Source organism: Cololabis saira, chromosome 4, assembly GCF_033807715.1.
Source record: "Cololabis saira isolate AMF1-May2022 chromosome 4, fColSai1.1, whole genome shotgun sequence".
Classification (NCBI taxonomy): domain Eukaryota; kingdom Metazoa; phylum Chordata; class Actinopteri; order Beloniformes; family Belonidae; genus Cololabis; species Cololabis saira.
The window spans coordinates 28,502,893-28,523,903 of record NC_084590.1 but is presented as its reverse complement, the minus strand read 5'-3'; the positions used below and the strand labels follow the sequence as shown (position 1 = coordinate 28,523,903).

At 39.5% G+C, this 21,011-nt stretch overlaps 1 protein-coding gene across 1 annotated transcript in view; it reads left to right on the top strand.

Annotated features, from left to right (window-relative positions):
• Positions 1-565: 565 nt before the first annotated feature.
• The window catches only part of grik4 (glutamate receptor, ionotropic, kainate 4), a 182,189-nt gene continuing 161,743 nt past the window's right edge, over positions 566-21,011 (top strand). Inside the window, exons 1-3 of the mRNA XM_061720530.1 lie at positions 566-614; positions 700-864; positions 8,900-8,997. Coding sequence (XP_061576514.1) covers positions 566-614; positions 700-864; positions 8,900-8,997 — 312 coding nt within the window. The remainder of the gene's footprint in view (positions 615-699; positions 865-8,899; positions 8,998-21,011) is intronic.

The following is a 21,011-nucleotide window of genomic DNA, read 5'->3' as shown; positions in this document are numbered from 1 at the left end:
GTTTTTGATTGCTTTGCCATATTACAGCAAATATTGCATCCAGAAAGCACATAAATCATTTCTGAGTATAACATGTTGTCTCATAACTCTTTAATGGTCCTGTGGCAAACTGATTTCATTTGCTACCAGATCTACACTATGTAGGATCTCTGAAAAGCTGCAGCAGTGACTGGAGTCTCTTGTGGGCTCGTATGGAAACCAAATTACCGATGTTCTGAGTCCTTTTGCTGCAGTAAACAGTATACAGTATTGTAAATGTGTACTTTTTATTGTATTTATTTATTTTAAATGCCAGAGAGCAGCTTAAGAATTTTAAAGATTTTTTAAGCTTTTATCATTCAGATTCAATATTTGCTTTGCATAGCACTTACCCTTTAAGAACAGAAGTGTTCCCCTCACACTAAAAGCTGCTACCAAAGTGTTCAGATTTATTAAAGAGAACACTGTGCCAATATAGGTACTCAAAATTAATGGCAAGCGGTGCTCACAAAATGTCACATAAGTATTGGTATTAATAAATTCACACCAGGGGAGCAGCTTTCAACAGAATTAATGTTTGTTGTAGATGGAACAAAAGGATGTGGGTCCTCAGGTCACACTGGCTCACATTCGGTGTAAATAAATACATTTTATGTTTCCCTTTTCTGTCTTTTTTTTTTTAACTCCCGAAATCAATTGGTGTCTCCCCTTTTTTCCTAGCTGCCATCCTTGATGACCCTATGGAGTGCAGCAGAGGAGAGCGTTTGGCCATCACACTGGCCAAAAACAACATCAATAGGAGCAGTAACCGCTCCACCACAGGCAAGCTGGAGGTGGACATCTTCGAACTGCTGAGAGACAGTGAATATGAGATGGGGGAAACAAGTAAGTAGTGTAAAGAAGAAATGACAATTAGGTGGTGAGAGCCCATCTTTTTTATGTTTATTCATGTGGGTTTTAATCTGTGTGTGTGTGTGTGTGTGTGTGTGTGTGTGTGTGTGTGTGTGTGTGTGTGTGTGTGTGTGTGTGTGTGTGTGTGTGTGTGTGTGTGTGTGTGTGTGTGTGTGTGTGTGTGTGTGTGTGTGTGTGTGTGTGTGTGTGTGTGTGTGTGTGTGTGTGTGTGTTTGTTAATTTTGAACAGTAATTTACTTTCATTACCTGTCTTGTTCTCGTTCCTCAAGAGAAGTCTGTTTGGTCAAACTGTGATGTGCACAAAATCACAGAAAAGGACAGTCTGGCATTGTGTCAGAACTCAAAAGGAGTTGTTATACTGCCTTCTTTTACCTGCAGCAGTCAAAAAGTGTTTCATGTTTACTGGGTTACATTCTGTAACCCAGTAAAGTACTGTTCACTGAAAAAGAGGACAACTTTATTGTGAGGTATGCTTTTTGAGGAGCAAAACAAGTTTTTTTTTAAGCAATGTCAAAAGCAGTTTGGTCCCAATGTCTTTAAATTGTTAATAGTTAATTAAGGCAAATGTAAGTATGCCCCCAGAAGAAGCATTACGTCCTTCTGTTTTGTAAGAAGAAGCATTATGGAGACAATTTGGCAACACCAAGATATCTTCATTTTCAGATAACTTCAACAAAAGTCTCAGATCCCACTTGCTGTCGTCAAGTAAAAGCCATTTCAAAGAGTCATAGTATATCCTCTTGAAACCTTGCCTCAACAGTTTGCAACCATGAGCTCCTCTGAGCAGCCGTGTGGCACTCGAACTAATTAATGCTCATAGGCAGGAGGCCTATGAGAAGACAAAGTGTGTTGAAGCTGCTTTCTCAATGTGAAATGCAATAAAGAAATGGCACTTATGAATTTTGGAGGCCTGGAAGACAAAGAAAGGCCATAATAGATCTAATTGATTGTTAGAAAGGCAAATAAAGCCTCTTGCTTTACTTCCTCAAGGAAGATGAGAAAATATTAGCAGAAACTGGCGCAGCAGTGGATCGTTCTAATGTGCAGATCTATGATCTTTATGAAATAGTCATCAGAGGAAAGCCTCATGTACCAGTTGTGCTCAAGCCTCACAACAAAATTAAGCATCAGAAATGTTTAAGATGAGCAACCAAAGGTGATTTGTGTTGGCCCCATTTAGTGATGACGTTAATATGTAACTTATATCTCAGCATAGGCTGAATTTTTAGGGTTACCCAAACGTAAGTCATGTTCAGCTGATATGCCTACATGGCTCCTTTTAAATAGGCCAGAATGGGATTTTATGCATCACTCAGATTTAAACTATTAATATAGTTGGAGAACGTCTTATGGTTTCTGTGATCCAAAAACACAACACATAACACTTCTCGGTGTGGTTGCCTAATGCTTCAGTGATTATTGGTTCAGTTTTTGTAACTTTGAATGAAAACATTTTCCAAGATCAATACATCAGAGACAGTCGCATCTGTGATGAAAAGTAAGAGGATTGATTTTCAATGCCATACACCTCACAAAGCCAAGATGGTGCAGCCTAATTCATAGAAATGTGAGGAAAAGACAAACCCATCGTTAATGTGGTTCCTGGTGTGTGTTTTCTTTTCTTTTTTTGTGCATTTGTTTGTGTAATATTCTGTGTTGGTGTTTGAAAACTAAATTGTGTGAATATGGGGCAACAATCGTTTGTTTGTGCTTGTGTGTGTGTTTGAGATCATTGCCAGGAATTGGATCAGGGACAGATGAGCTACCACAATTAGATGAAAATATCACTGAAGAGTTCTAACTGCGAAGAAAAGACAAGAAACGTGTGTTTGAACTCCTCATTGTGTCCCTGTTTTTTCTGTATTTCAAGACTTTATTTGTTCTGTTTGTCTTTTGTCTTGTAAGAAATAAATGTGTGAAGAAGGTGCCTTTGTACTATGAGGGAAAAATCAATATTTTGCTTAGGTTTTAAACAATTACAAAGAAGTGACATTGTAACCTCCTGATCATAATTTAAACAGTGTGCAGCTCTTTATACCGAGTAATATATAGCTTAAAACGGACAATGATGTCCATTATTCAAGGGTAAATTGTAATGAGGGGTTAGAGTTATAATGAAGATTTTACATGCATATGTTCCATCACATACTCACAAATTTACATAAAACAGCCCACATCACTTGACGTGTTTTATGGCTTAAGAACAATCAGTTGGAAAGCTGCTCTTTTATTGAGTACAAATAACCTATGGAGATTGAAATTTCAATTTGCACCTGTATGTTAAATAATCTACTGATAATTCTTACTGTCTTTACTTTACTGGTCCTCAGACGAAATATGGACTCAGACTGAAATCAGATGATTTAATGACCCCTTATATTGGAAATGATTTTCTTCACCTTCTCTTTCTGAATCTAAGGAGACAGGACGGTCGTGCATCCCCTCTCATTCACCTTTTTGCCTCTGGTAGCAGTGAAATAATCAGTAAATGTCAAAGCTCCATTTGCAGTCATAAAGAACATCCTCCATGTTGGACAGTTGAAAATTCATCCAAAAAGTGCCAAAAAGTACATCCTGGTGAATACGTTTACTTGCCTTCCACTGTATTAGACTACAAGACGGGAAGAAAAAAAAAAGATCTTTATGGCCTCACAAACCTTTCCCATTCATTCATTAGAATATCATAACATGTAATGAATAATTTCCTGCTTTCAGAGGTAACAAAATCTGTACTGTCAGGCCATTGGGCATGAGCAAACGCTTAACACTTGTCCCAATCAGAAGCTTATAAATCTCACTCTTATTCATATTTAATTTTCTCTTGTTGTGAATCGTGTTTATGTATCCAAACTACCTAACCCTAACGAAGTAGTGGCTACTAAAAAACACATTTGTGACATTTAGCAGATATCATAGATCTCTATCATCTAACTTACCAGTACAACAGGTTCTGTCACATCTTGGTATGTTTGACTAAGGGCCATTTATTTACGATACTATAAAAGTTGGTTTGCTTATTTTGGGCTCATAGTTCCATGAAATATCAATTCTCAAAATTATTCTTGATTCAAAAATGTCCTCAGTTAATTACAAAAACAGTTTTGATTTCAGAATGTATTGTTGTTTTTTTTGTACAAAGAAAGTAGAATAAAGCTGTAAATATGAGGAAAGTGCAGTGGAATTAAATTATTTATGTTTACAAAAGATAAATCATAGGTGTGACAGAATGCATGCGGTCAGATAAATAATAGAATTAGACTTAAATAAAAAATAGCTTCTTTTTAATTTTTCAGTTTCCAACTGGTTCCAGGACTATTTCAGATGAAGATCTGAGTGAGTGAGCTGATTTTACACAGTGATGGTAAAAGATTATTTCACACGGTAATTGATTTTTGAATCTCTTGCTGTTCCACATTAAATACACCATAAACTCTGAGAGCAAATATTAACAGTGACTGAAAGACATGTGGCAAGTGGAAGAGACACGTGGAAGTCGACCTTTTCAAACAAACATATAGCTTTTAAAGATAAATCACGTTATTTTTTTTTTATTTTTTTTTATAAATAAATCACATTCTTTAAAGGTGAGGGTGGATTATGAATGCTAGAATAAGAATTGTCATTTTGATATGAATCAATTTTTCCCCACACACACTCTTATTCAGTGGGGGCTTGTCAATAAGGGGCGCTAGGGTGCCGCCCCCATTAAAATTTCAGGGAAAATATATATATATATATATATATATATATATATATATATATATATATATATATATATATATATATATATATATATGACACAGTACACATAAATTACGTAATAAAAAGTAATTATCACATCTGTGCACTCATAAAATGTGACTTTTAATTTTTCAAGCCTTCCCATCCCATACTGGGTTTATTCAGAGTTGTTTTTTGTGCAGACCAAAATGCATAGGTTTCAATGGCGAGGGGCGCCGGCCAAATGAGTGTGTATTGTATGTTCTTAAACTTTTCTTCCATGTGACTTCATGCTGGTCTCTAATTGGCTACTCAAAGATTCTCCTCCGGGCGCAGCTCTTTGCGCCCGTGGCCAATCAGCGTTTCTTCTGTCATTCTTCATCCAATCTGATTGATTCATGAGCTGTCAATCAAAGTCACACCCCTGACAGTGTAGACGCACGACTGCATCTGTCACTCGCATACAAACGGAGTCACAACCATAGCATCGAGTGGTTTTGCCCGCTGCTGCGATACGTCAACGACGCCGCCATATTGGATGTGGCAAGACTGCGCTGTAAACTAATACAAGTAAATGGACTAATTTTCATAAAGCGCCTTTCTACAAAGAAATGTACGTTTTACGTCTCATTTATTCATTCACACACGCACTAATATACTTGGGAAACAGTTAGGCACCAAATATAATACATGTATATTTAATTTTCTCAGATGGCAAAAATAAGAACTTTATTGATCCCACATAGGAGTAATTCATGTTATATCAGCTATAGAGAACAAGGTAGTGCCGAAAAACAACAAAAATGAAAATAGAGAAACATATTTTCTCATCAACAAAACAAATTTTTAATTTTTCAAATAACAAAATAACATATTTGAACCATTTTTCAGACAATATCTGTCAATATCTCTATATAATAACTGAAAAAATCTGAAAAATGGTTCAAATGTTATTTTGTTACTTGAAAAATTTTAAATATGTTTATGTAAAATATGAAGTAGAGTTTATAGTTGTGTTGTAATCCCCGCCAGTGCGCCTCCCCAAAATGTTTTATCACCAGCCGACACTGCCCTTATTTATAACTGATCAGGATCAGCCAGTGTTCCTAGATTTAGCTCCTAGTCATTTTAGATCTCAGTCATTTTAAACCTGCTCTTTTACGCACACTTTCTAACCAGAGGTTCTTTATAACTGATTTAAATTCAAGCAAACACACAAAACCCTTCTATATTCTCAGTTTTACTTTTAATTACTCTTTCTGGGTGTATACACTCGTTTTCTTGCATCTTTCAATTTCTTACGTGTTGCAATCTGATGTTCACCCGTGTAGATATGTATTTTCTTATGTGTACCGAGATAAAAAAAAAAGATCTTTAAATACTACCAAAACATCCAAGTGAAATGCACTTGGTGTCATGAAAAGAGACACCCGCAGTTTGTGTGCATTTCCATGATTAAAGATGATTCACGCACAGCTGCAAAAAGATACAATCAGTGACCAAGTCTGATCATTTTGCACACTTTCAAGATTCATATTAAATTTTTCAATTAACGCTGTGACAGAAATGGTGTAGTAATTTATAAAGTTGAAGTTGTAAAAAGTAGATATTTATACCTAACCCCAATGCATGCTGCTCAGAAAGTGAGCAAATAAGTGTCCAAATTGCTGGTTTGTGATCAGCTTGCTTGTCTTGGTGATGTATTGAAGCCATGCAGACAGGTGCAAACGTGTGTGCGTCTGCAGTGTGAATGTGAGTTCTTGTAAGGTATGGAGTGTATTCATGTCTTACAGGCCCCATGGGTGACTAGGGGATTACTTATTCATCATTCAATTCACCGCCTCTTTGCAGCACAGGCCTGAAAGCAGTTCTCCTTTGCCTCTTTCACATACAGTATAAGGCTGATTAGTGCTCTACATTTGCCCCAGTAACAACTACCAAATTATCATGACATATACACACCATGTACACTAGAAAAAACATGGCCCTGTACTTCTTTCTTTCTCACACAACAGGCAGCAATGTTTTAATTATAAACCAGGGATTATGAACTCAGGGCGGATCTCATCCACGCCTGGTGCCTTGCCACCCAGGAGTTTCTTAACCACCTTGGTGACCTCAGCCTCAGAGATAAAAGTGCCCACATCCAAGTTTGAAGGCTCTGCTTCCTCATAGAATGGCATGCTGGTGGGATTAAGGAGGCCTTCAAAGTATTCCCTGCACTGACTCACAACATCCTAAATTGAGGTATACAGTACAACCCCCTGAGCCTCCGGATGGTGTATGCACAACTCCAGAGTGGAACAGAGTCCAACCCCTCTCAAGGAGACTAGTTCCAGAGCCCAGTGAGTTAAGGAAAGTCCAACTATAACTAGCCAGATCTTCTTTACCTCATGCAACAGCTCAGGCTCATTCCCAACCAGAGAGGTGATATTCCATGTCCCTGGAGCCAGCTTCTGCAGGGCCCCTGCCTTTGGCCCCCATCCAGCTCACACTACACCTGACCCCTGCAGCCTCTCCCACAGGTGGTGAGCCCATGGGAAGCGGGTCCACTTTTCAGAGTGGACCCGCCCGGGTTCCATGGATGCAGGCCTGGCCACTAGCGCTCCCCTTTAAGCCCCACCTCCAGGCCTGGCTTCATGGGGTGACCTCGGTGACCCGAGTCGGGGCAAGGGCAAATGGTGATCACTGATTTTAAATCATCATTTGGGTCATAGATGTTCTACGCTCAGGCTCTGGATGTTGTGGGACTGTCTTGGTTGATGCGCCTGTGCAAAATTGAGTGAACATCTTGGACAGTGCTTCCTGCAGACTTCGTTGGTGGCCCCCCCTCTTTATGATGGGGGACAGAAGGGTATTCTCCAACCACAGGGGGATCACACTCTTCAGCCTTCCTGGAAAGGTCTATTCAGGGGTCCTTGAGAGGAGTGTCCGCCAGATAGTTAAATCATAGATTCAAGAGGAGCGTGTGGTTTTCATCGTGCCCACAGAATGGTGGAACAACTCTACACCCTTAGCAGGGTCCTGGAGAGGGCATGGGAGTTTGCCCAACCAGTCTACATGAGGACTTAATAAAGTTTATTTTGTCTCTGGATTAGAATAACCCCAAAATTACACCTTAATCAGACTCGTGTTAAGGGGGTCACGTCTCCGTTTCAACATCAGATGATAAATGATGGGTCACACACACCATCTTGTGACACTGATGAAGGCGAAAGGAATCGCTGAAAAGTGTCAGGTAATTTAAAAAACCTGAATTATTCGTCTGAAAAAAAGAACTAGCAAAGTAACAGTCTACATGAGCTTTGTAGACTTGGAGAAGGCATTCGACCATGTCCCCCTGGGACTCCTGTGCAGGTTCTCTGGGAGTATGGGGTGCCAGATTCCCTTATACAGGCTGTCCAGTCCCTGTACATCCGGTGTTAAAGCTTGGTCCGCATTGTCAGCTGTAAGTTGGACTCAACCAATGCTGCCCCTTGCCACTGTGAGGAAAGAATTGAGTGGGAGATTGATAGACGGATCAGTGCGGTGGCCCTAGTGATCCGGACTTTGCATCAATCTGTTGTGGTAAAGAAGAAGCTGAGCCGGTGCCTGGATAGCTCAGTTGGTTGAGTAGGTGCCATTAACAGAGGCTGTAGCAGTGCAGGTTTGAGTCGCGGCCTGTTGCTCTTTACTGCATGTCCCCACCCCCCCTTTCTCTACACATTTCCTGTCTACCTACTTTCCCAAAGGCCACTCAAAAAGGAGCTGAGCCAAAAGGTGAAGCTTTTGATATACCAGTTTGTCTAGGTTGTCTAGTGAAAAATGGATGGACGGATGGACCAGGGATTATTATATATGTGTGTGTGTGTGTGTATATGTATATATATATATATATATATATATATATATATATATATATATATTCATTCATTCAAATTCTACATCTTGGGTTTCAAGCCTACAGATACTTCTATTTCAGTTTCTTTGTCCGTCACTTGCCATTTCTATATCTGTCTGCTTATGTAATAACATATTAATACCAACTGTCACAAGATGATCTCACAAGTATAGGTGTGTATATAAATGCATTTTTCATTTTGCACATTTGTCTAACACATTTAGGTTCAGGTTTGCTAAAGACAGTAAATATATACTGGTTTAGGCTGCTTTCTGGGTAAGGGTTAGGTGGTTGATACACTCAGCATGTTCAAGCATTTATGCAGAGGGCATGTAGCTTCATGTCAAAATTCTTACTTTGTCTCTCTCTCCTCCTTATTTTCCTCCCGACCCCTCTGTTTCCCCACAGTGTGCCAGATCATGTCTAAAGGGGTTGTGGCAGTCCTCGGTCCATCTGGCAGTCCAGCTTCCAACTCCATCATCAGTAATATATGTGGAGAAAAGGAGGTGAGTTGAGTTTGTGCACCCAGCTGGCTTGCAGCCGGGGGGTTTGACAGCCGACCCATAGTTTTATCACAAATAAAACAGTTTGGAACAATGATGCTCATTAGCAGCTGTTAGGTTCTTTGTAGAAGATTTAGAGCGACTGGAAGTTGTTAGTAAAAATTATGAAACACTTCAGTAGTGTTATAACTCTCCACTCCAGTCCCATTCAAATTAAAGCACTGCTGGATATTGTATTTCCAATTTTCCCCTCATTAGCTTGGAGCAGTTTGGCCCACGGTAGCTTTCAAGCATTGTTTTAACGTTGTTATAGAAACAAGCAGACGCACTTCTTTCACTCTTGGTGTTTGTTTATAATAAAGCTACATACTCATGTATGTCCTACAGTAAATTATCAAATCTACCAGATGATATAGATGAAAGAAATACTTTTTTTAATGATATGTTAAAGTAATATTTTTGCATCTGAGCAGCAAAGAAATAATGATTTTACACAATTTAATTTTGCCTGAAGGGATTTGGTGTCAGTGCTGGACTTCTGCAAGCAGATTGATTGATTTATTGATTGATTGTTGAAACTGACAGGATTTGGATTTTGCACATGGTAAGACTGAGAAACTTAATAATAAACTACAGGTCTATTTGGAGGCCAATCGTCCACCTTTCTACCGTGTAAAAATCTGCAATCAAATCCCACGTCAATATTTGGATATTTTGGAACCTCGTCCGACTTTGCGCATGCTTCAGCTTTCCATAAATTCCATACCAGTCGCCTTTTGTACTTTCTGCAATATCTTGCTGACAGACAGACAGGCAGTAATGAAAACATCATCACCGCTGATGCACAGCTTCCTTCACAGAGGTAATAAGAAACAATGTGTTCAATCACAGATCAATATGTACCACTGCTGTGTTTAGTTGAAGTCCAAAAAATCTGATTTCAGTTTTTGTTTCACACTATGTGTATAAATCCATTCAAATTAAGAATCTGTGTATACCGACACTAATTGCCGCTCTGTTATCCATACTTATTCTCAACTATACTCAACTTTTTATCTATTTTTTGACTTTCATTGACAGTCCATTTGTTTTTTTTACAACTGTGCTGGTATGTTCCTCGCCATGATTAGAATTGGTCCATAGAAGTTGCCCCTCCGACTGCATGACCCTGATCCACATCACTGCAGGGCTAAAACACATCCCATTACCATCCTAGTGTTTCTCTAATGAGACATCACTCTCTTGTAGTGGTAGACAGACCAGGACTCCCTGCTGTTGAAAACCTCTGGTGGCACTGACTGGTGGGGAAGAGAGCTTTGTAACGCCGGCTGCATAAAACACCGTAAGAACATTAAAGACCCCATCAGGAGCGCGTGTTGGAGTTTTTCAATGATAAATCCATTGCAATGGGGAGAATTGATATTACCACTAAAGGTTCAGTTTCATCACACTGTCTTATATATCCCTTCTTACTGTGAAAGGATAAGGTAATCATCAGGATTGACATAATATTTTTAGGCTTAGGAGATAATGTGCAATTGTCACAGAAAATGATAGGATTATAAGATCTGCTTTTGCCAGAGTAAATTAATCTTTGCATTTTTCTTATGTAACACATCATTAAGTGGTGTTTATCGGCAGGCCTTGGACAGTGTTGATACCAGAGCTGTTTCAGTATTTAGCCTAACCACAAATAAGCCGGTCTTGCAACAATGATGGGAAAATATTCAATGTGTTATGTATAATTGGACAGCTTCATAGAAAAATAAAGAAAACATATCCATCTGCTCTGTAAATGTAACAATATACTACCTCCACATCTGCTAATGGTCTTCTCCCAAAAATGTATTCGTCTTAATCTTTTTTTTTGTGCCTTTTTTAAGCGCATACAACAGTTCAGATTTAGACTTAGAGCTGCCCTCCAGTCAGCTTTGTAGATCTGTTTCTGTATTTATTTTAATAGTGCTTATTTCTAATCTTTGCTTTGATAAATCATGCATTCAGGTTTCTGTAGTGTTTTTTTTTTCTTTCTTATAATTCCCTTTTTATTGGAGCCACATGGAGTGTCCACACTTTGAACTGATCGCATCATATTTAATAAAGTAATGTTCTGTCACAATCATGCCAAGTATGGATTAAGTACTGTAATTTCAAGAAAAAACAAAACAATTGATGTATTCTGTTTAAACAAAAGCAGCACCATTGCATTCTATAAATCTGCTGTTACAAACCAAAATGCAGTGCTGAAAATGCCACATAAAAAATTGCAGAAATCTCATTGGCGAGCAGACCCTCGATAAAAGCTACATATATGTGATTTGAGTTCTAAATTTATAGCATGAATAATATATAATGTAAAGAGCCAAGTACCTTTATTCTGGGGGAGTTGGTGATAGAGGAGCAAAACAAACATGTGAGTGAAAGAGAACATAACAATAATAAAACTCAGACAATAATAAAACCCAGATTTAATGCTCTGCCATTGACTCTGTTATTACTCTTCTGTCTTTAAGACATAAAACTGTGTACAACATTACTGAAAGATATCATCGTACACTTGCTGCTGCTTGTTAGCTCACTGTGTCTGTGATATTCATCCCAGTACTGCATACCGTCAGTGGGCGTACAAGAGTACAGGGAAGAGGGATGAGCATACATAAATGGCATAAAGTAAGAACATCAGTAGGAAAAGCTGAAACATGCAGTCTGGAGATGACACTCTTCAAACCTGAGGCAGCTGGAGCTGTTTGTTCATCAAGAGTGGGCAAAAATACCTGTCTGCAGACATTGCTTCATTGCAATGATTGGTTCAAAAGGATGTACGACAAAATATCAACTAATTTGACAAAGTCTGTTTCATCAGTTTGCTTTTTTTTTTAAACGACTGTTGATCTACAGTTAAAGAACAATGTTTGTTTTTTATTAGTCAATGTTCAGTAAATTATTTATTACTTTTGTCAGTTTCAATATATTTCAATGACCGCTGTGGGTTTTTCTTTCTTTAATTGAAGGGTACCAACACGTTTGTCCAAAACTTTCATGCAAAAAGGGGGAATAAGTCAAATTTACCAAAACTGTATTTATTAAACAGTTACTAGGCAGTGAGTGGCACAAACATAAAAAGTGTAATTTCAAAACGGAAAGAGCACGTTGCATCTCTCTAACTCCCCGTCTGAAGAACATCTGCTAAGAAAATCTTCTGGTCCCAGTTTTACCTGGATGATCTGCTCTCGAGCAGGAGGGGCCCCTTAGAGTAGAGCCCTGCGCGGGATTGTTTTCATCCCGCTCCCGCTGCATTTCTGACCATTACCGCCCGCACCCGCAACGTGTGTGTTCCACTCCCGCAGTGTTTACATCCGCTCCCGCAAAACTCGCCTTTTGCGCACGCATCAATTATGTGATTGTGGTTACAGCAACGAGAGTAGGTTGTGAGTGGCTCAAGTAATACTAATAAATAACATAAAATAAACAATGTTAATGAATGAAACGAATTACTGTAATTTAACAAATGAATCGCTACGCCATTACATTGCTGTGGAGGAAGAGAACGCTGCTGACCAGCTGCGGTCCCAATCCCGTGCGTCTCTCTTCCAACATGCTCCACAGACACTAAATGCAGTTTCTCCAAATATCTGACTGGTCTTGCTTTGTCTTTGTTTTGTAAAGACCTTGTTTGAGGTTCTTTTCCATGTCATTGATTTCCATCTGGTTGCTAGACTACATCCCGATCCCGCAGTGTTTTTTTTTGTCCGCCCGCTCCCGCCCGCAGCAAAATTCAAACCGCCCGATCCCGCGAGATTTGCGTTGGGTCCCACGGGACCCGGCGGGACCCAATCCCAATGCAGCCCTCTACCTTAGAGCACCTTTTATATTAAGACTAATTGTAGGTGTAGGGACTGCAATGTTTCATCCTCTCCTCCTTTGCATCACTTTCACTTACTTTTAGAAATATGACGTCATATAGTCTTGTTTGACTTTGTTTCGATGATAGTGATTGATTTCATGTGGTCACATTTAAGCAACACTAGGTGACGTTTCTCAGCTCTGGAAGAGAAAGGCTCGGCGCCGCGCTGTGCGACGCGTGTGCACGTTGAGCGGCTCCTCGGCTCTCCGGCGGCTCTCCGTCTCTCGGCCATGCGCGTCGTGCGAGGAGAAAACATCCCCTCCCGTCTTTACTAAACTGTCCCAGTTTGCTTTGAAAAGAGTCCGTCATGCGTAGTAACCGCGCAGATGAACTCACGGCGCACACAGGCCGAGTTTGTTAAAGTTAGGTGGAACTCACCGGCGGTCCCGGACAGCAGCGCCGACACCTGCTGCCGCTACCTTTCTGCTGGGCATATGATGATGCACGCACGTGACTGACGTACTGTATGTAACTAGGAACGATTGTTTTATCTCTCTGAGAAAGAGAGAAGGGGCGAGAGAGTGAGAAAAGCCTGTAATTTAATGCCTGCGGCTAAAAGTAAATGTGTGACTATGTATACTCGAATATTCACGATATAGTCATTTTGTACATCGCACAGAGTAGAAGCCGCGATACATCGAGTATACTTGATATCGCCCAGCCCTAGTTCATAACATTAAACAGTTTGGTGTCTGTTATTCTCCAATGAGACAGATTATTCAAAAGTAGAAAAAACTTTCAAGACAATTTTCCCAGGAATGGATGTCACAGCAAGTCACCCCGACATCAGACCATACAATTCTCTGAAGATTTGCAAAGATTATTCTGAATGTCACATATCTGACCCTACCAGCCTCTTTTAGTACATTAGATGCGACAGTTTGAGATATTATAAAAGTCTACACAAGTACAGCTTGTTTGGAGATGTTGCCTGTAAAATGCCTAATCTTTTCAAAAGAAATATAGCTTAGATTTGGAAAGCTGCATTTAAAAACTTTCAGGAAAATGTTGTCAAAAAGCGTAATGTGTTACCATGCTGTGCAGTGTTATGTTAGGCAAAAGCCAAATATTGCATATCAGCATAAACTCTTCATACCTGCCAAGCACGGTGGTGGAAGCATGATGGTCTGGGCCTAATTCCTGGGAACCTCACAGTCTTTGAGTCGACCATGAACCCCTGTGTTTACAGAAGCATTAGTTGACATTCCAGCAAATTCAACTCAAGGTCAGAGTGTGCAGCGGAACTGAATTAGAAAATAAGTAAATACATGGAATGAAAGAGCTATAGAATCTACTGGCCTCAGTTAAAATGTCAAATGTCATGTCAGTTCACGTCAGGATAATTCAAAATAATAATGTATTCAGGAAAGAAAAGACGAAAGTAGAAAAGTTGGACATTAGCAGAAGCTCTTAATACCAGCTTTTAAATAAAGTGGTGGAGGAGCAGTGCTTTATGTTTTATTTTATTTTTTGCAGTGATTATTCTACAGCTATGGGACCTAGGTACTTTGTGGTCATTTAATCAGCTGTGAACTCCTGTATATACCAACATTTGTGAGTCAAATTTGACGCTGTCTGTCTCACAGTTAACCCTGAATAGCTGAAATAGAGAAGAATTAAGGCGATAAAATGGTTTAGTCAGAGTGAAGTTTGAAATGCTGGGGCATAACCTCTCTTTTATTCTTTTCCTTAAAAAAAAAAAACTGGGGTTGTTTGAAGTACTTGGTGTCTTATCAGCAGGATACAGTGGTCACACTGCTCTGTTTGAAAAATCAATGAAAAATTCTGATAGCGAGCTAACCTAACAGTTACACAGGATGAAGCCCACAGAGGAGCACACTTCCACCATCCAAAACGAGCGAAACCTTACTTATTGCTGAAACACAGATGCTTTTCAGAATAAAAATAGTGCCATATTAACTAACTCTACAGCGCAGGATGTAAAATATCTTCTGACAGATTTAAATTTTAAACTTCCATGATTTTTATGAGGTTTAAGTTATTTTAGATGGTGAAAACGGACTCCTGTGGCTGCTAGTCTCCGTAGGTGTTAGCCTGTAGTTTCCATCAGAATTCCTCCCTTATTCTCTGAAGTGAAAACACTGTCACCACCATATACAGCTGGTAGGACACTAATTACTTACAGGTATATCACATAACACCACTTCCACTTAAAAAAAAAAAAAAAAGCTTTAATGAGATCTGTGCATAAACAAATATTCTAAAATCTCAAAGAACTGAAGTGACCTTGTAAGGACTGGGTCAAATATTTTTGCAAAAGTGTTAAAAGCCCCATTTTCATTGGCGGATGACCTGCGTTTTACACCTGAATCTAGCCTTTTTACATCAACTGACATGGGGTGGTGTGTCGAGCTGGAACTGCCAATAACTCGCCTAAGGGCACACCTAGTCATGGTTCAGGACTAATGTAAACAGGGCTGACACGGGGTGGTGGGTTTTTGGTTGAGATTTGTTGATGACAACACCAGGATGCCCTCAAGCTCCTCATCCACAGTCGTGGATGTCATAAATCAGCATGTTACAGAACTGTAAACTGCAACCGGCTGCTAAAATGACAGACCACGGTTTTGCAAGACATGAACCTCGGGTCATTAACAAACTGAAGAGCCTCAGATCGTGGTCACAAACACAACAGCAGGATTGGCAGAGGGGGACTGCTGGTCATATTGGTCCAACACCATTTGTGCGAGGTCGCCAAGCACATCCCGTTGTTATTCAGCGTGGATCCACCACCCGTTCCACCTCCTGCATCAACCAGCTCTTCAGATGCTGGTGAAGCCAGAGATGCCGACCAACCAGCGAGTGGTCATGTTGTGTAGTACCACTCTAACGCTTCCCGAGTCTTGTTCCCTCCCCTTCAGGCACCAGGGAGGCAATAAGCCTTGTGTAACACACGTTCTTCATCTAGAGATAATAGTGGTGTCTAATCTCAAAACGCCTATGGATTGATGATATCATATAAAGAATTATACATTTTAAGTACGGCTGCTAAAACTGTCTTTTTTTTTCTCCGTCAATAATTCAAATTGTTTTTTTTTTTTTAATCTGTGGTTTTATTTACATATAAGTACCAGTCATCACAAAAAATTGAGACAAATGCTTCATGTAAAAATTGTGTACATTAACGCTAGGGATGTCCCAATCACGTTGTTTCAGACTTGATCAAAATCGGACGTTGCTTCCCGATCAGGGATCGGATATATATTTTATTCTCACTATTTTTATCAGATATCAGGTATCAATACCAAGCAACGGGTCCAGGTAATGTTGCACAACAACGCTGCTAATAGAAGAAAGCTATGGGTGAGGTGGGGATGCGGGGTGTGGGCTGTGTCACGTAAAGTGAGTTCAAGAAAGTTGCTTGTTTGTGGTGATCTGCCCACAGAGGCAACATTTGTGATTATATATAACTATTTATTTAATAAATAAAAGTTAAGCTACAGGGGTGATTGAAAACTGAAACGAAGCTGGCGTCTGTGTCTTCCTCTGGGGGGGCGGTACTCCCCCGGCCTGGGGACCAATTGGGCCCCTGAGGCAGCAGGCCCTGCCCGTGAGATTCTTTTTTGTTGTGGCACCACTTGGTTCATATTAGGTATAAACTTTATTGAGTGTGAAAATCTCAGCACAACATTATTATACAATGCTTTATACCGTATAAAGTATTGTATAATATGTTGTGCAGGGATTTTTGCACTCATAGTTAACATTAAAACAAAAATTGCAAGTGAATCTCCAAATGTATTTTGGGTAAAATCATTTGTCATCAACAGCCGTCTATCAACGTCATACGTCATCATTGATCACTTGTCAACAGAGCACAGTAATCCTACCGCCTAAACATGAGCGGGAGTTATAAACACAAAAGTGGAGTGATAAAACGCAAAGCCAAATTGCCCTAGCTATACGCATATTTTGTTCGCCTTAATCCTCCTCGTTGTGAGCAGCTATTCATCGCCGGGGATGAATGACGAGAGGCTCCAGGCTGCAAAGGGCCCGGTCATATGCCCGGCCCCCCGCGCTCTGATATGTCCCACTACGGAAGAGTACAGTCTAAAAACACATTACTGGCCTTACTTTATGACACGGTGTCTGCCTGCTGGGTATTTTAAGTCTAGCTGCTGTTTTTATTTAAATAAAATGTATGTTTAAATTTGCACTATTTTACTAGTTAATAGTTGCACTATTATTACTTGATTGTTGAACCTACCTCAAAGAGAACTGCACTGTTTAAGTGCTAAATGATAAAATAAGAATAAAATAAAAACGAGGGACAACCTGGATCTGTTTATTTTGCATTTGTTCTTTTTTTTAATGTTACATGAAAGTATCGAAACGGGACTCGGTATCGGCAGATACTCAAAATCAAATGACTCGGAATTGGATCGGGGCCAAAAAACCTGATTGGGAAATCCCTAGTTAACACAGCTTTGGCAGATTTGGGCTGTTTTGATTATTTGTCGCTCTTCGTCATTTACAGGAGTCAACATTTGAAATGGAGCAAAACATTCAGTCAAAGTTGTTCTAAGAATGGATTCTATCTAGATTATTGCGTAACATGAATGTTTGTTGTTTGATCCACTTCAAATGTCTACTGTTATATTTGAATCATTAGAAAAGATCAATGTCCCCTTACTTATAGAGAACATTACAAGTTGAAGCGCACTGGAACTATTTTTTTTATCTCAGCAGCTACACCCAGATTTTATTAAGACCTCACCGCTTTTATTTCTGTACTCCACCCAACCACTAAGCCTGAATCTACTGAAGACACGCTCCATCTCAGGTTTAAGGTGTGCAAATCAGCGTAGTCACCTTCTTCTGTCTGTCTGTCTGTCTGTCTGTGTGTGTGTGTCTCTCTCTCTCTCCGCTCCCTGTTTAGTAAAAGCAGTCAGCATGTTCCTGATTACTCTGGTGAGAAACCTGGTTGATGACCTTTTCTAGCAGAACCTCATGACTCTAGTGGACTAACTGATGGTGCAGGATTGTTAAGACAACAATAGCTGCACTTACTTTTCTTTTGAAATATAAACATAACAAATATGAAATTCAGTTATACACCAAAAATCTCTCAAGGGTGTAATTAACAAGAAAGTCAGGCCCTGAAAAATAACAATGCCATTTTTGTTGTTTTTGAAGTAGATATTCATCACATATGTTGATTTGTTGTACTATGAAAGTTTTTACTTAAGAGTCTTTGTTCCCCAAAATATGGCAAAATATGTTGTCTGAGCAACAACCTGCAATTTCTTGTAATTACTTCCTATCTCAAAGGACCCCTGGTGATAATAGTCTTGCATGAACAGGGATCAAGTAACTGAAGATTCACGAGCAACATTTTACATCAAGAAAAGGTTTCCTTGCTGAGCGAGAACTGCAGTCATTAAAAGTAAAGTCATCCTTAATGAGTTGAGAAGCACAAGTTTTAAGCTATTAAAAGTCAGGCTCATCCAGTAGTAAACAGAAAACCCATAATCCTTTGGGAAATAATGTAAATCTTTACTCTGTGTTTAGCAACCAAAGAGTCTGCAGCGCAGGTGTTAGGACTGCTCTGGAAGAGATAAAAACCCATAAAAAATAAACTGCAAACTCAAATTAACTTTGGTGTTCTGCATTGTAATCAGTAGCCCTATAAATTAATCAGATGTATGTTTTACCATCGAAGACATAATTTAAGGCAATAAGAGTTCCTGTTTGATGAAAACAGGTTCTAATTAGATGACTCAAAATAGCAAGTACCGGTAACAAATAACCAAATCTATAATTAACACTCGCGATAAAGCCTTTCGTACTTGCTAATATATCAGTAATTTAGGAGTGAAATTGAGACTGACTGAGAGAATGAATTTGTTACATGTCAGTGTTGTCAGTGGTAAATTATCAGTTAATCAAAGGCGAAAGCATGTCACTCTGAAGAGCAGCTGCTGAAGTGGATGTGTCTGTATTTCATCACCTACCTGGGTCTGACCACCTAATCCCTCACTGTGAGCACGTACTGTATGGCCACAGATGCTGGCGCCACAACGGCTCGTTGCCTGAGACAACAGCAGCAATATTGCGACTGACATACCCCACTAGGTGATCAGCACATCATTTTCTAGTCCCTATAAATCACTCCCCGGGTTTCACTGCTGCTGCAGAAGCTATTACTACTGAGGAGACAGAGGAGTGGGACTGAGTCCATCTGGGTTTCACACTAATGGTGACTAATAGAAATACTCTGGCTCTGCAGGAAAGGGCGCGAATGTGTGCATCAGGCTGTTTCCATCTCAGACGACATAGTGAACAAACCTTGGGATCGGGATTTAAAAGTACAGCAGTTGAATACTCTCATCAGAAAATTGCTTTGGGCTTTGGATGACAGGCACCGTTTTTCTTTTTTTCACAGGTATAGTATTCAGTGGCCTTTTTGTTTTCTTGATTTGTTCTTTGTAAAAGCTTGAGAAAGATAAATCAGATAGGGCTTTTCATACAAAGCATTGGATTGATTCTTCTATGGGAAGCTTTCAAATTAAATTGATTAAATGTCACTGGCTACATTTTCATATGGCCCATGTTCCATCCGAATCCAGGTTGTATGTCAAAACTGCTTACCCCCGTCAGCTCTGTTTAAATCTTGTTTTTATCCCTAACTTTCTTTTATCTGCCCTAAAGGATGTAATATGCAATTTCACTGGGTACACTTAAGCGGAGAAACAAATTTCTCTACGCTTCAGACAAGTGCCAGAAGTATTCATAAATATTAATGTTATGTCTGACGTCCAGGGGTTGCTTTGAGCTTCCAAAACCATTTTCTTGCAGAGAACCGATAGAGTACACACCTGCATTTGAGTGAGGTGGGGCTCAGGTTGGATTCAGAGGTGAACCTAAGGTCTGCAAACAAACAAAAAGCACACAGAATTGAGGTTGGGGGTCAGTGTAAAGCTCAAGCCCTGAAGAAAGCAAATGGTGCCTCCGTAAACACATAGATGCTCAAAAGACCCAGACGCACGTACACACATCTCTGGGAGAAAAAAAGTTTTAAACAATCAGAAAATTGCTTGTAAATTTAATATTATCTGTGTGGAGATGTTGAAGCAAATTTTAGGTGTTCTTTAAAGGTGTTTTTAATCTCCTCCTTTGAGAAAGAGGCTGTCTCTGTCACATTTTCTTCCATCCTTGTCTCTTTTGCTGCAGTGCTTTCTCTGCGTCATCAGTGTTTGAGTCAAGGTAACACTGTCAAACAGTTCTGGTGAAAATGAATGTGTCTTTTTTATTTATTTTATTTATTTTTAGGCTGTTTATTTCCAAGATAATGTTTGAGTCGGGTATATTTCCTGAGATGGCTTTATTCGCACGCAAGTTAACTCTGTCAGGTTCTTCGATAAGAACAGATAGTAGACATCCCTGAACAGACACAACCGAGCCACCGTTTACTGCTAGTGAATATTTATTAAGCAGTTTTGAAAATGTTTTCTGTTGAAGCCAGACTAGTGTTTCAGTTCTGACATATTTTTCAGGCAAAAACAAGAAACTCAGTCTGTAATCATTTAAACATCTGAATGTGATTAGACATGTGTCCAGATACTCTCCCTGCAGTGTGTGTGTGTGGTTGTGACTGGAGTGATTTTAAATGGATGTGCTGTCCAGTAACCCATTGGAATAGCTTTTTGTCACTCATTAAACCAGCCAGCCAACACAGAAACATCCCTCCTGACCAGAAACTGCTCTCATGTTAGCTCTGCTCAGCGTAGTCAGCCTCCCCATCCAGATGTTGCTCCACAGTTGGTGATAACAAAGCCAGAATACCACATCCCCTGTTCATGTACAGCCAAGAGCTGCTCAGTCCTTCTCATGCAAGTACAAGCTAATTTTGTATTAAAAAGTATTTATATCATGAAAAAGTAAATCATGGTACCCTGTTGTAGTTAAAAATGTGTGTATAAAGAGTAATTAAATATCCTTGTTGTGAAAGTTTTCAGATTGAACTAATTTGAAACAGTGTCAATAATGTCCCAGTAGCAGTTTTGGTGTATAATCATGAGAATATAAACAGCTGTAGTGATATGAAACATTGCATATTTGTGTTGTGAAGCAGAAAATAAATGGCACTGGA